At 47.9% G+C, this 15,517-nt stretch overlaps 1 protein-coding gene across 8 annotated transcripts in view; it reads left to right on the top strand.

The window, feature by feature from the left end:
- The window catches only part of MVB12B (multivesicular body subunit 12B), a 59,581-nt gene that overhangs the window by 27,315 nt on the left and 16,749 nt on the right, over nt 1-15,517 (top strand). For all 8 annotated transcript variants that reach the window (XM_058853343.1, XM_058853340.1, XM_058853344.1 and 5 more), the window contains one exon: nt 2,548-2,645. In XM_058853343.1, the coding sequence (XP_058709326.1) occupies nt 2,548-2,645 (98 nt within the window). The remainder of the gene's footprint in view (nt 1-2,547; nt 2,646-15,517) is intronic.

Below are 15,517 nucleotides of genomic sequence, written 5' to 3'. Positions count from 1 at the left end.
TTCTGTGATAATTTGATGAAGAACTTCACCCTAATTAAATATTCAAATTAGGAATGAGTGTCAATATGGCTTCCTGGTGCCTGGAATGATGATTAATTGTATTCAAAACTCTAGTGGCCGCTGTAATCTAAACCAAACCGTTGTTCTTGATTATTTGTGCAACACATTTACCATGTTTTTGTTTTAAAATTTAAACTAGTAATTGATTTGCCATATGCCACAGAACTGCACATACTTTCACGATATGTGTTTAGGAACTTGGGGACTTTGTAATTGGGATTTTCTTGCTTTTCAATGGCAGCCTCTTTTTTTTGTCTTCTACAATGCAAAATAATTAGGCTCTCGCAACACATAAGGAAAATGCATTATGCAATCAAGTTTGTAGGTATAAGCTATATTGATCCTGGCCAAAGTTTACATTAATTTAAAATAAATTAGGCATTGTTTCCCATTCCTCCCTACAATGTCATTTTTTATAAAAAGAAAGAGGGAAGGGGAGAGCTGATTTCCATCCAGCAGTCACTGCCCTGTCTTGTGCAGCTAATGTTCTTCCTGAGAAGTTCTCTCTGGCTGTCTGGAGCAGCTGGAGTGATGGAATGGCCAGTTGTCCTGCCTCAGGGATAGCAAGTGCCTGGAGCAGGCGGGCAGGCCATCCTTCCAGTCGCCCTCGTTACAGCCACAGCCAGGACCTGGTGCTCCTCACCAGCCCCACAGGCAGTGCTGGCAGTGGTGGAGGGTGGCTCTGCTGGTGTACACCTCCACGTGGCTTTTGTCAGCCCCTGCCATGGCAGGATTCCTTGTGCTGCCCCCATTTGGATGCGTGTGAAGGGGAGAGCAGACGGGATCACTGTGGAGTGGGGCAGCGAGGGCTGGCCTGGTCTTGGTGTGTGCTCAGTGCCTGGCAGGCAGCGCTCCGTTCTCACTGCACACCTGGCATGGGCACACCTGGCACGGGCACACCCTGCACACCTGGCACAGGTACACCTGGCATGGGCACACCTGGCACGGGCACACCCTGCACACCTGGCACAGGTACACCTGGCATGGGCACACCTGGCATGGGCACACCCTGCACACCTGGCATGGGCACACCTGGCACAGGCACACCCTGCACACCTGGCACGGGCACACCCTGCACACCTGGCACAGGTACACCTGGCATGGGCACACCTAGCATGGGCACACCGTGCACACCTGGCACGGGCACACCTGGCACAGGCACACCTGGCATGGGCACACCCTGCAGCACACCCAGCACGCTCGAGCACGCCTGGCTCTCAGGGTTGTGCTGCAAGCTGTGACGTGAAGCTGTGCTGGGGTCTGCTGCATGGCACTTGGGCAGTGCCCACCTTGAGCCAGCTGTGGGATGATCCCTTCGGTGCCCTGGCTGAGAACATGTGTGCCATCTCCCTGCAGTGGTGGTGGGCGGTGCTGGAGGGCAGGGATCAGTCTCTCCTACATCACAAGTTGGTACAAACTTCTGAAAAATACTCTCCTTAGAAATGGGCCTTTTAAGGACACCTGGTTTATTTACCTCCGGAATAATTTCTCCTGAGAAAGCAGTTCCCCATAGAGGGCAGAGGAATTCAGTCTTTCTACTGGCTGCCTTTGGTGCCTTGGAAAATATTTTTGAATACATCTCTTAAAAATCAAACAAGAAGTGTGTCATGCCCACAGGCAGTGGTCTTCTATTTTAAAGTGTGTTCATAACAAACATGCCTCTCATGTGAGAGACTCTCATGTGGATTGTGTTTTAAACAGCAAACCGATAGCCAAATTCAAATATATTTTCACACCATCTTTTTTTGGTTAAGAATAGCTTTGGAATGCACAAACAAACTCAGACTGATGTTTGCTTTTTCTTACTTTATCTGTGCTGTTCACCATCATCTGCATCAAGGGCTAAAAATACATTGTTCTTCCCAAAACATGTCCTGTTTTTGAAGGCTGATAACTTCCAGATGATTCGTGTGGTAGATAAACCTGCTGGCTGAGGACATGGCTTTGATGCACTGCTGGAGAATACTCAGGGCCCTGTCTTACACACAGGGCACCCAAGAGGACACAAAGGCTGCTGGGTTCTCCTGGCAGGAGGGCGATGCTCAGTGTCTGCCAGATTCAGGAGCTCTCACTCCTGGGGTGGGAGCTGCTACCTCTGCCTCATGCTGCACTGAGCCCCTCTGTGAAGAAGCAGCATCTTTTTTATGTGTGGCAGTGTGGTCCAGAAGATTAATGATGACATTTTATTAAAATTCACACAGAGCGTGGATCTGCTTTAGAAAAGATTTGAATTAAAGGGGCAGAGCCGTGCTGGCTGTTGATGGGTCCTGGCTCTGTGCCTGGCTGGGGTGAATGCCCTGCTGGGGGTGGGTGGCCACTCTTGCAGTCCTCGGTTGTTGGCCGAGCCCAGGGCTCCAGGGGGTGGAGGGGGCTGACACTGAGTGTAGACAGTTGGTAGACAGCTGCTTAACCTGACTGGAGTGAGCTGACAGGAGCAGCATCTTCTGCTCTGTGGTAACATTTCCCCATGTCTTCCCTTTCCCTCAGGCATATCTCGCTGACACTGCCAGCCAGCTTTCGGGGGAAGAGTCACAGCACCCGCCTGGACTTGGAGCACCAGCACTCCAACCTGTACGCCATCTCAGGTGAGCTGCCACGCTTCCCTGCTCTGTGCTTCACTCGCTACTGCTGGGCCACAGCTTTTCTTACAGTTCTTCTGTGTGGTACTATTACACCTGAACAAATATTGTCATAGGCATGGTAGAGTCACAGCACAAGTTTTGCTCCGTTATGTTGTTTATGCAAGAGGAAAAACACTGGATTTAAACCTGACTCTGTCAAAGCCTAGTGAAAGTCTAGTCCCTTCATCTGGTTAAAGGAGGCTTTAGGACAGTTTGGAAATCCAGCAGTGGGTTCAGTGGGCTGTGCAGTTGAAACTGCTTATGCATGATCAGGGAAGAGAAGATGGCATAAATGTACCATTCACAGGTTCCACCTGTTAATAGTGAGTGACACTTGTAACATGGGAACATGGCATTAATTTATGTACCATAATCAAAGGGTTATTTAGAAAGGTAATCTCTGCCTGAAACTGCAGTTTCAGGTTCCTAAAGAGATAGAACATAACAATTGCATAATCTTTGTCAGTCCTTGTTTCTCTTGTTACTCTCCTGCCCTAATACATTTGGAAATGTAAGGGAAGGTGTGTTCCTGTGTTTGCATGAGACAATTCTGCCTGGGGGTAGAAAGCTGTGCTTTCTCTCCTAGGAAAGCACCAAATGCACCAATTGCAGCAGCTCTGTGTGGGTGTTAGTGGGACTGCTCTTGCTACAGGATGTGCTGGCCTCTGCTCGTGGTGCAGCCTGAGGAGGTGCCTGCTTTACAAAGAGCCTGAACACTTTACCAGATCCTTACAGGCAAAGCACAAAACAAGGCCTTGTGGAACCGGGCAGGGCATTAGTTCTTCATGTCTGCTTGAGCACATTTTCAAGTATATAACTCTTTACTTTTCCTTTGATTGTACATTCTCCTCCAGAAACACTGTTATGAGTTGTGCGTGTGTTGTAATGGCTATTACAGCTGTGAGCTCTTTCCAAAGAAAGGGTCTTGTCATATGACACATCCTGTGCATTGACAGGACTTTGTGCACAGCTCCTGACCACGGCTGCCTTGTCAGCAGCTGCAGCGAGGTGCCGCGACAGTTCTCTTTGTGTGCTTAAACCTTGCCGAGGCGGATTAGCCCCCAGACGCGCTCTGGAAGCCATTCCCAAGTTTCCTGTTCCGTCGGTGTCGTGTGCAGCCAGTCTGGGCTGTCTGCAGTGCTGCTGCAGTGCCATGGCAACAGGAGATTTAGGAGCAGGCTGCCCCGCTTGGGCTGCTGCCAGAGCTGCTGTGCCGAGCTGCGGGCGCACAGAGGATGTGCGGTGGCGAGGGGAGCTGGGCCTCCAGCACACACAGCGTCCCTCTCTGCGTGTGGGCAGGCCTGTGGGCTCCCTCTCTTGGCTCCCAGCTCAGAACAGGGGTTCTTGGGGCTGCTGAGGGAAACAAAAGCCATTAGGAGCAGTTTCTTCCAGTTTTGGTATGGCCTCAGTCTGTCGTGGGCACAGGAGGAGCTGCTTGTGAAGGGAGGGCTCTAATGGGGGTAGAATGAAGAGCTGCAGCATGGTCTCTCTTTGCTCTCTGCAGACACCCCAGATTTTCTCAGTATTTGGTGGAAACAACACTTCCAGCTGTGGTTCAGCATGTTTGTGGAAGATTAAATGAATTTTGACTGTCGATCCTACTTTGTATCGCAAATATATTTTGGCAGAATGACAGTGTCCTCACTGGAACTGCCCATTACCCCTTGGGCTGTGTAATGTAGTTGTTGTTTGCACAAAACTGGAGTCAAGGAAAAATTGGTCCTGAAAACAGCAATTGCAATCTTTAACCAGTCTTTTGTAATTGCCAGTCTTGGCCGTGACACCCTGGGTGACCAGAAAGTCAAAGAGACTTCTCTTGGCACACACTGATTAACTGAGTCCCTGGCAGGGTGCAGATAGGGAAGTACTGCCCAGAGCCTGTCACAAGCCATGGCAGCACAGCACTGGCACTGCTGGCATCATCCTCATGCCCAGCAGCCTCCCTCGTCCCACCCCATGCCAGGCACCCAGACCAAAACGCAGAATTATTTCTAAGCTGATGTGCAGAACATCTGTGGGTGCTGCTGGGAGCAGGATGCTGAGGAGCTGACAGGTTTAATGTGCGTGCTGGGGCAGGCAGCTGCTGGAAGAAGAATGCCTCGCTCCAGACAGACCTGTTGACAGACATGGCTCAGTATTTCACAGTGCAGTCTTTCCTCATGGCCTTCAGTTTAATTAAGATGTTGTTGTGACTACATACTGCCTTCATTTCAGACTTGAGCATCTTCTGCCAGCATATTGCTTTGGCTTATCAGAGGCACAAGCACAGTGAGGGAGAGGCAGCCCTCGCAGGCAGGCATAGATAATAACATACAAGGAAAATTCCTCAATGAAGTGAAAAATTATTTATAATAATGGTACTCAAATAGAAGGGAAATAAGTCACTCTAAGGGTACATAAATTTTTATGATAGTGTATAAACAGCCATAGCCTGCCTTGTCTCCCATCTATTCCTGCAGAGAATGAGGGCAACATCTAGCATAAAGAAAAATACAATAAGAAAATGAAGAAATGAATGGGAAGAGCTGGAGGATTGATCACCCAGTGTATTTGTATATCCTGATGTAAAAGGTGCTGCTGACAGGTGGCCAGGTTTCTTCTGTATAAAACCATGTGTGTGCTGTCAGGGCAGTGTGAGCAGCCTTGTTTCGATTGATGAATTGCCTGCTTTCTTGATTAAACCTTCCGTCACTTACAAAACAAAAAGCCTGTGTTTCGATGGCAGAGTGGGACATGTCAAAAAAATTCTGTCTGCTTTACCTTTGTGCAGATGTTGGGCACAGACTGTAACATGTATTATTAAAATGAATGTGGCATTTACTGTGCATTATTTCTTTCCTGGGAGAAGGGACCTGTAAATTATATGCTAATAATAAGCTTTAACCCTTTCAGGAACCAAGAAATGCAGGAGTGTAAATATTCTGCAGGCCTCACTTAATTGGATGGGCTGTAACACCACCACAGCACTGTGAAGTTACTAAGCAGTGGGTTCTGGGTTGCTGCTGATGATCTGTGCATTCTGCTGAACAGGGCTGTCTTTTTTTTCCCCCCTGAAATTTCCCTGTAGCCATTTTCAGCATTATATTGCAGCTAGATGTGTTTTGGGGCAGCAGCAGACAAATTTGTGTAATTTGACTCCAGGACAATCTCATCCACTCTCTTAGCCTGTTCTCAGATTAGGATAGAAATTGTGTTATATGGAGTCTGTCAGTCTGTACAACCCCATCAGAATGTGTGCATAAAGCAATTAAAACCTCTTTACACCAGTTTTGTACAGGAAACAATTGTATGAACATCCAGATCCTGCTGCAGCTGGCAGTGTGTTGCCAGAAACCAACTCCATTCGTATGAACCTTTCCAAGGATATTTATTCTGGCAGAACTTTGGAGATAACAAGATGATCAGTTACCCTTGGGTAGGACCAAAGTTCATCTTTTGAACACATAAATATAGAAACTGTGCTGAGAAAGCAGTAGAACAAAAGCAGGACATACTTTGATATGTATTTGTTGGTATTATTTTCAAATAACACTTGCCAGCTGTCAGCCTCAAACAGTCAAAACATTTGTGCAAATACCTTAAGAAATTATGTTAGCTGGACATACTAACGTGTCATCCGTAAGTTTGGGCATCCATCCTCAAGTCATATTAATCCATAGAAAGAAAACGGGATCCAGCACAGTATCTCTCACCACTTGGAGCATTTCAGTTCCATTCAAGACCTCGGTGAGCTGCAGGTGAAGGTTTTCATTCTCTTGAAGAGGAGAAAAGCCATGTCTTCTGGATTGGAGCTTAGATGTCAGATCCCAAAAACATAACACACTTTGTCTTCTGATAAAGCAGCGTCTGTGCTGTGACCGAGAGCGCAGCACTTGATGTTTGTTTTGCTGAGGAGCGGTGACTTTTCCAGCAGTCATTTGATGCTGAAATGCCTTTGCATGTATTTCGTACCTTATAGGTACTGTTTAGTGGTCTTTTAAACACTTTAATTGATCCATATCAAGTTACTTGTGTGAAATATTTTTGTGTGAGAAGCTAGGCTGAGCACCAGCGAAGGGAAGTGCGGCCGGCTGCCAGCGCAGCGTTGGCTGCAGTGTGTGCCAGCGTGCCACGAAGGAGGAGGTTTCTGTGTGCAGCTCTTACAGGTGCCAGTTTCTCCACAGCTTGTTTGTTTTGTAGTCACACACCAATATTTATTACCTTAGGGAAGTAAATATTTACTTATATGGGTATTTATTATATTTTTATATAAACATTTTTATGATATTTAAATATTTATTGTCCTCTTTAAGACACTTTCTGTAAAAGGTCAGAGGAAACTGTGGTCTGAGAGTTTGGAGAGGGAAACATTTGTGAGCAGAGGCTCCAGTCCAAATTGCAGCTGCTGGGTCACGCAGGTGAGCGTTCCCAGCAGGAAGCCCAGGGCAGGGTTGGGGAGGGGCCGAGGGTCTGAGCCTGGTGCAGCCCGGCCAGGGCGAGCGGAGCCAGGCTCTGCTCACGGCACCAGGTGTTGCTGAGCTGGGCTTTCTCTGCAGAAGGATGAGCTGTTTCTGCAGGCACTGCAGCGACATTTGGCGTTCACTCTGCACAGATTTCTAATCCAGCTCTCTGGGGGCAGCAGAGAGCGTGGAAACTGATGTTAATGGTCTGGAAAAACATCAAAGCCAGTGGATTCCTGAAAAGGAAGCTGAGTTGCTTTTCCATACTGCAGGCGGGGGCAGGTGTCACCCGTGGGGGCAGTGGCGTGGGAAGTGTTTGCTTCTGGATTCCTCCCGTTCAGGAGGGGCCCATTTGGAAATGCCTTGGGGCATCTACCCCCCCCCCCCCCCCATGTATTTTCTTTTTTTCTTTGGTAGTAACAAAAGAAGTTTCCTTCAGAGGTCTTTCTAGATTTAGATTTTGTTATATTTCTATGCCCATATGTCAACTTCCTTCTTGTTGCAAAATGCCAGGTTATCTGGCCACATGTGCCGTTTCCTTAGTTGTCTGTTTCCTTTTAAAAGACACAGTAGCTTTCTACTTGATATAGGAGGGCAGGTGTTTCAATCAGAGATTAATAATTTATTTTTACAAACTATTGTTTTGTTCATTATTTTTGTAGATAATTAAATTATCTACAAATACTTTGTCACAGTATGTTTACTAAAACAGGTAGTTTTGAAAAAAAGGAGATTCTGTTTTTTGGATCAATGCACAAGGATGCTTTTATCTTCACCTTCTAGCACAGCTCTGGTGGTCCTGCAATTTCCTCTAATGTTCAAGGGTTTTGAGACCCTCAGACTCAGAAGGGGAGGTCCTGTGCTGCATCTTACTGTCAGTCCCCATCTCTTCACTTAGGCTCTTGGTGCTTCTTAAGAGTAGAAGTGGAACTAAATATATATTTTGTGACACTGGATTTTAATCAGGATTCTCCAAAAGCCAGACAAGTTGTGACACAAGCTTTATTCTGCATTGAAACCTCTTTCTTGAAGCTGAGATTAAAGTCAGCCTGGTTTTTACCCTATTGCAATTTCCAGTCTTTGGACTAAGAGACCTGGATAATCTTCCAGCTATGAAAGGCTCTATTAATATCCAGCAGTTCAGGGAGGCTGGAGTCTCATGTAAAATGCTGCAGCTGCATATTTCAGAGAGGGAAGTGTGCTACTTAATACTATACTAAATGAGATTCAAAAAGTACATTTCTTATTGAATTATCCCATCCATGGTGTACAGACCTTTGGTGTGCTGTGTCAGCCTGCCCCACGTGTTACCCAGGCTGTGCTGGGGCAGCAGCCCCAAATGGGGATGATGAAGCCATGAGTTCTCTCACAGGTGATATTTTTAAGACAGTTTTTTGATGAAGCTGCTGTCACCCTGAGCTCCATTTGTTGTTTTCCTCTCCTCCAGTCGTGCTGGTAGGGGAGGTGGAGGCCCTGGCTGAGTGCTGCCCTGCTCGAGTGGTCCCAGCTCCCTTGGGCGTGGGAGCTGTGTGCCCTTCCTGCTCTGGCATGTGGGCTTCACCCGTGTTCCTCAGCTCACACCAGCTCTCACCAGCTCACACAGCACCTCCCAAGGAGGCTGCTCAGTCTCTGCTGAGAGGATTATCCGGCTGTAACCCTGGAGCCATGAGTTACGTACGAGCAGGTGTACCGGGCACAGCCTGGTGCCACACCCGCAGGCTGCAGCAGGGCTGAGGGAGGGAAGGGTGGTCCCTTGGAGCTGATGTGGACCCCTGGGATAGCAGCAGCAGATGAAGGCCAGTGCCTGATGGAGGGAAGGGTGGTCCCTTGGAGCTGACGTGGATCCCCAGGACAGCAGCAGCGGGTGAAGGCCGGTGCCTGATGGAGGAGGATGAGCTTGTGAGACTGGCACCGTTCCCATGGAGCACAACCTTGGGGTGGCCTGCACTGTGTTTGTTTTGCTTTGCCGAGTGCCAGAGTTTAATTTTTTTTAAATAGGGAGCTGCTCAGAGGTTTGGATACTTAAACAGTTATTAACCAAATGACAATTAACAGATTGCAGAGACAGATTTTCTTTTCAAAACCTCCAAAATTGGGTACAGTTTGCAAAACTATCACAGCATAGTAATGACAATGAATTTTGATTTCCCGGAACTGATATTAGACTCCTTATTAAACTATGTGCATCTGCTTTTAATTTACTCCAAATAATTGGAAAATGCAATGAAGCTTTCCAATTAAAGCTTGGCTTTATGCTGTTTAATAATACCCCCCATAATATTATAGCTTATGAAGTGACAGGTGAGTTGGTGTATGAATAAAACATAAAGGCAGCAATAAGGGACAGAAAACCAGAGACAGTTGTTGGGGATTTTAAATGCTGGATGTAATTTGCATATATTAATCTCTTCTTTTCAGCCTTATCAGGCGTTCTTCAGTATTTGAAGTTAAAATAGCATTGACAGGCGGGAGTGCGCTTAGTTTTTTCAAGGATTTATTACTTGTATAATTTCTGATCTTTAATAAGCAGATATGACTGATCCTCATAGTTCTATAGAAATCAGTTAATTGTTCCAGATGGCGTGTACTGATTATGCAAAATTACTTTTCACACCATTTTTTTTTTTTTTTATGGAGTTTGGAGTAAAATTAAATTTTTTATAGCCTTCTTATCATGCTGTTTTACAGTGGGTTTTGCACAGAAGTTTTATTTAATCTACTATATTACATTGACCGGCAGAGTTATTCTAATGTAGCATTCTGTGATTTGACAAAGAATAATAGAACACGTTGCTCATTGTGCATTTCTGTGCTGCTAATAAAAAGGAGTTGCAGTGCAGCAAACCAGGCTGTTATTTATGAAGAATGCTTAATTCGCACAGTTAAAAATGCAAAATTTTTACAATGAGATGTTCACTCTTTTGGCTAGAAGGCTTGGGCAGAATAAATGTAAATAGTCTTGTTGCTGCAGATTCCATCAAATAAAGCAGGAGTTTGTAAATGCCTGGTGTGGCTGGGTGGGATGGGACTGGGAGGAGCAGCCATCCAGGCAGCACGCTCCAGCTCTGAGCAGGAGATGTCACTGGTGTTTTCCCTGATTATCACCATCCAGATATCTCAATGGCATCATTTCATAATTGAAAACATTTGTAAAGGTTGTTGGGCTTCATTTATCTAATGAAAAGCTGTTTATACAAAATAAACCACACATAAAGCCCTCTTGCTAATAAGTTTATTGCAGTTTGTGTTGGCAGTGACTCAGTTGTTTGGGGGAGGTGTCCCTTGGCCTGGCTGTCCGGGCTGTGCTGCAGCAGGGCCCAGGGTGGGTGCCCATCTGTGGGTGTGCCATGGGCGCTGCTTGCAGTTTGTCCAGAAGTCCTGGGTAATTTTGGTAGGTCCCATCCCTTGCCGGGCCAGGATCCGCCCTGGGGGCTGCACTGCCACCACGCCTCAACCCTCTGGGGACGGCCCAGAGGGCCACTCGGGGCCAAGCCCAAGGCATCTTAGTGATCCTTGAAAAGCAGAACAGCAAATGTTTAAAAAATGACCTTATGGTTAATGGATAAGTGGGGGCACCATAAATGGACTTTTATGAAGAGTGCATATTTTTAACTCAATAGAAAAAAAGACAAGTAATTAACTTAGCCGTTAGAAAGCTCAGAATTTCTCCCATCTCCTCTTGAACTAGAAAATTGTTTTGTGTATACTTTTATATGTACATATAGATACAAATGTGTAATGTATATGGAGACAACTAATGGCATGAATCAGAAATTATTAGAAAATATTTGTTCTAATGAAGTAATAATTTGGTGGTAATGTATTTCATCAGTGTAGCTTAAGGCTAAATTAAATGGACAGACTATATGGATTCTCTAATTTTAATCTTCAAAATGCTATCTAATGTCTCATTAAGACTTTCATATAATGTATCTTAAGTACAGTCATTAAATATAGTTTAGGGAGATGTATGTTCAGATATTGCTTAAAGATATTTTAATAGGCCCATTTACTCTGATGATATTAATGAGCTCTTAACACATATTAAGCTTCTAAAACTAGTGGTGTCTCCTTGCAGTGAGCAAATCAAATAGGAATTGTGGAGGAGTTGGATGCTCCAACAAAGCCAGTGTTCCAGGGACTCTGCAGGGCCCGGCTCCATCCCTTTAGCTGTGTCTGTATGGCATGGTGTCCCTGCTCCTGGGCTGGTACCCCTGCTCCTGGAGTGTGTCCAGGGCTCTGTGCAGTGGCTGTGCAGTGGCTCTGTGCAGTGGCTGTGCAGTGGCTCTGTGCAGTGGCTCTGTGCAGTAGCTGTGCAGTGGCTGTGCAGTGGCTGTGCAGTGGCTGTGCAGTGGCTGTGCAGTGACTCTGTGCAGTGGCTCTGTGCAGTGACTCTGTGCAGTGGCTGTGCAGTGGCTGTGCAGTGGCTGTGCAGTGGCTCTGTGCAGTGGCTCTGTGCAGTGACTCTGTGCAGTGGCTGTGCAGTGGCTCTGTGCAGTGGCTCTGTGCAGTGGCTCTGTGCAGTTGCTCTGTGCAGTGGCTGTGCTGTGGCTCTGTGCAGTAGCTGTGCAGTGGCTGTGCTGTGGTTCTGTGCTGTGGCTCTGTGCAGGGGCTCTGTGCAGTGGCTGTGCAGTGGCTGTGCAGTGGCTGTGCAGTGGTTCTGTGCAGTGGCTCTGTGCAGTGGTTCTGTGCAGTGGCTGTGCAGGGGCTCTGTGCAGTGGCTCTGTGCAGGGGCTCTGTGCAAGGGCTCTGTGCAGGGGCTCTGTGCAGTGGCTCTGTGCAGTGGCTCTGTGCAGTGGCTCTGTGCAGTGGCTCTGTGCAGGGGCTCTGTTCAGTGGCTCTGTGCAGTGGCTCTGTGCAGTGGCTCTGTGCAGGGGCTCTGTGCAGTGGCTCTGTTCAGTGGCTCTGTTCAGTGGCTCTGTGCAGTGGCTCTGTGCAGTGGCTCTGTGCAGTGGCTGTGCAGTGGCTGTGCAGTGGCTCTGTGCAGGGGCTCTGTGCAGTGGCTGTGCAGTGGCTCTGTGCAGTGGCTGTGCAGTGGCTCTGTGCAGTGGCTCTGTGCTGTGGCTCTATGCAGTGGCTCTGTGCAGGGGCTCTGTGCAGGGGCTCTGTGTGGGTGGCTCTGTGCAGTGGCTGTGCAGTGGCTCTGTGCAGTGGCTGTGCAGTGGCTCTGTGCAGTGGCTCTGTGCTGTGGCTCTATGCAGTGGCTCTGTGCAGTGGCTCTGTGCAGTGGCTCTGTGCAGGGGCTCTGTGCAGTGGCTCTGTGCAGTGGCTCTGTGCAGTGGCTCTGTGCAGTGGCTCTGTGTGGGTGGCTGTGCAGGGGCTCTGTGCAGTGGCTCTGTGCAGTGGCTGTGCAGGGGCTCTGTGCAGTGGCTCTGTGCAGTGGCTCTGTGTGGGTGGCTCTGTGCAGTGGCTGTGCAGTGGCTCTGTTCAGTGGCTCTGTGCAGGGGCTCTGTGTGGGTGGCTCTGTGCAGGGGCTCTGTGTGGGTGGCTCTGTGCAGGGGCTCTGTGCAGTGGCTGTGCAGGGGCTCTGTGCGGTGGCTCTGCAGGGGCTCTGTGCAGTGGCTGTGCAGTGGCTCTGTGCAGTGGCTCTGTGCAGGGGCTCTGTGTGGGTGGCTCTGTGCAGGGGCTCTGTGCAGTGGCTGTGCAGGGGCTCTGTGCAGTGGCTCTGTGCAGGGGCTCTGTGTGGGTGGCTCTGTGCAGGAGCTGGTGTCTCATCACGTCCATGCTTCATGCATTGGGAACTGGCCAGGCCCATCTCGGGGTCTGTGACATGTTATGTACATTTGGCTGCATATCTGTTAAAATAAATTGGATAGGTTAAGGGAAGAGCTAAATACAGGCCTGTATTTGATAAATTCTGCTTTTTGATCATCTAAAATGAAGATGCAAGAGTTGTAATTAAGATAATAAAAACTCCTTATTCTCTGTTGTCACTTCAATTCCAACTCAGAAAGTTATTGCAAAGAAAATTCTGTGGTTTCATCACTCAGCTCTTCTTAACAAATCCTTCTGAGTTCAGAGACTTTTATAATTACTAAATTGGTTTGTTAGAGGGAGATAATAGCAAATTTCTTCTTTTCATAATTGGACATTTCTTCCCTGTAGGCTAATGCAGGCGCAGCACTCACATACACGATGAGCTGTGCTTTTGAAAAACCGTAACTGGCTAATAAGTGCCGTGGTGTCATTGGAGAGTAATGGTGTGCTGATTAACATAATTAATGACAAATGGTGGTGCAGAGTGGGTGGATTGGTTTAGCAGATGATGAATGCGCTGCACCAAGGCCGAGCCCTGCCGTGGTGGCGTGGCAGGCTGGCAGTGCTGCCACTCACACCTGCCACCTCTGCCCGCCAGCCCAGGGCTCGGTGGCATCAGCCATGTGCTGGGGTGGCTCTGGGTGCTCCTCGACCTGTCTGGGTGGCACAGGGTGTCCCCAAGGGGGACTGGTGGCTGGTCCCCCCTGTGCTGGGGCAGGGAGCTCTGCAGTGCCAGCACCAGCGGAAAGGAGCCAGGGGGCCATGAGCAGCCCTCGTCCTCTGAGGGCTGCAGGGCCACACCAGGCACTGGCCGTGCTACAAGATGGGCACATTAATCTGAGATTTGATTAATCAGGGCTAATTTACATTCACAAATGAGACTGATAAAAATGGAGTTACCTTTTCACCTTTAGGGGGGAGGAGGGATTATTTCTAGGTTGTCTCTTTTTTAAGTGATAAGCAACTCTTTTACCAATAAGGATGAAAATACTTAATTTGCATTAGCAAAAGAAGCTAATTATTATATAGTTAATTAGCATCTGGAAATGAGGATTATCTTAATTACAAAGCACAGTTTCCTTAATAGCTACAAAACTGTAAGTTTGATGTGTGCAGAGATTGGTGACTATTATTATGTAATTACTGGTCATATTAATGGTGCTGTGTGTTTAGATATAATTTGCATATGCAAATGAAATTTACCTGATAGAAATATGTGGCTCCTATAATGATTTTGAGCACTTAAAAATTAAATCCCATTAGAAGATCTGGATCATACGTGGTGCAGTGGATCTCCTCCTGCAGAAGCACTTTTGGCTGGGCAGGGCTGTGGCTCTTTGCCTGGCAGGAAGAAGAGGATGAGGAGGGCACCTCCCCTGGCTTTCAGCTCCCCAGCCCACGGTGTCAGGAACCTTCCCCTGCAGCTGGGCAGTGCTGCGTGCCTGTGCCCTGTGCCATCCTCTCCAGCACTGAAGGCCTTAGCTTTGGGTCTGTGTCGAGGCTCTTCTGGCTGCATGAATGTTTTGTGGGATGGTGGGAGCATGTTCTGTGCATCAGTGAGCTTCAGGGCAGAAGATAGGTATCCCCACATCCTTCCTAGTCATGCTCGTGATGAGTTTCTTTTCACTAACATGCAGGCATGCTTACAGAATGGAGAGCACCATGTTGTCAGGGCAGCTGATTTAGCTTCTTTCTCCTGCTTTCATTTGAAACACAAAGCTGTTGTGTGTTAAAAATAACTTGAGTACCTTGAACCAAAACCATGTAAAGAGAGGACTGTGCACTGTAGTCTCCCCTGGGAGTCCTGTGGGACAGATGTTGGTCACTCAGTGCACTGCTGGAGGGTGTGGGGTGCTGCTGGGCCAGATCACAGCACCATTGCAAGTGTGAGCATCTGCTCCTGGCCAGTAACCTGGCTGCTGTCCAAGGAGTCTGGGGAGCCTAGGACAGCCACGGTGGCAGCAAATCCCACCTCACACTATAGGTGGCTCAGCTAAGGAAAAAGCTTCCGGGGCCAGACACTGTAACAATATGTGTGGATTTAATACCCCCTGCTCCTACCCTGCAGCACTGGAAGCCATGTGGATGTTTCTCTCATCAAGCAGCAGGAATTTACAGCTGCTGGCCAGGGAACACTGCAGCCATTGTGGGGCTGCCCGAGATGCTTTTTGCAAGTGCTGCTGCAGCCTGCGCTGCCCGGCCGCCGTGGCAGACAGACATTACATGTTTAATGACTTCCAAGGAGTCTGTCATTACAGCCAGAGCTGAAGGGAATGGAAAAGCTCTGGGTTTCTCTTCAGCACGCAGCCATGAGCGGATGCTGGAGGAGTATTTGCCTTTGCCTTTGCCTTTGCCTCCCCATCACTAAGCGGGCCCTGTCCTGGCTCTGCCTCAGCCCCATGCGAGTGCCCTGGTTTGTATCTGCTCTGCTCTAATTAATTAAGGGTTGTGGCTTGGAAACAGCACATGCTAAGGTGTGATCTTTGAAGTTTAGTGTGGTGCAGAGACTTCAAAGGGGACATTTTATTAAAAAATAATAAAATCAAGAGCTCCTAAACACTTGCAATTTGAAAAGCTTGTTTGAAGTCTCTCCATGTTCTCTGGTGCTGATGGAGTCACAGTGCTGAGGTGCTCCTTAGG

Source organism: Poecile atricapillus, chromosome 20 (assembly GCF_030490865.1).
Source record: "Poecile atricapillus isolate bPoeAtr1 chromosome 20, bPoeAtr1.hap1, whole genome shotgun sequence".
NCBI classification, from domain to species: Eukaryota; Metazoa; Chordata; class Aves; order Passeriformes; family Paridae; genus Poecile; species Poecile atricapillus.
The sequence above is the reverse complement of the archived record's forward strand: the minus strand, read 5'-3'. Positions and strand labels throughout refer to the sequence as shown.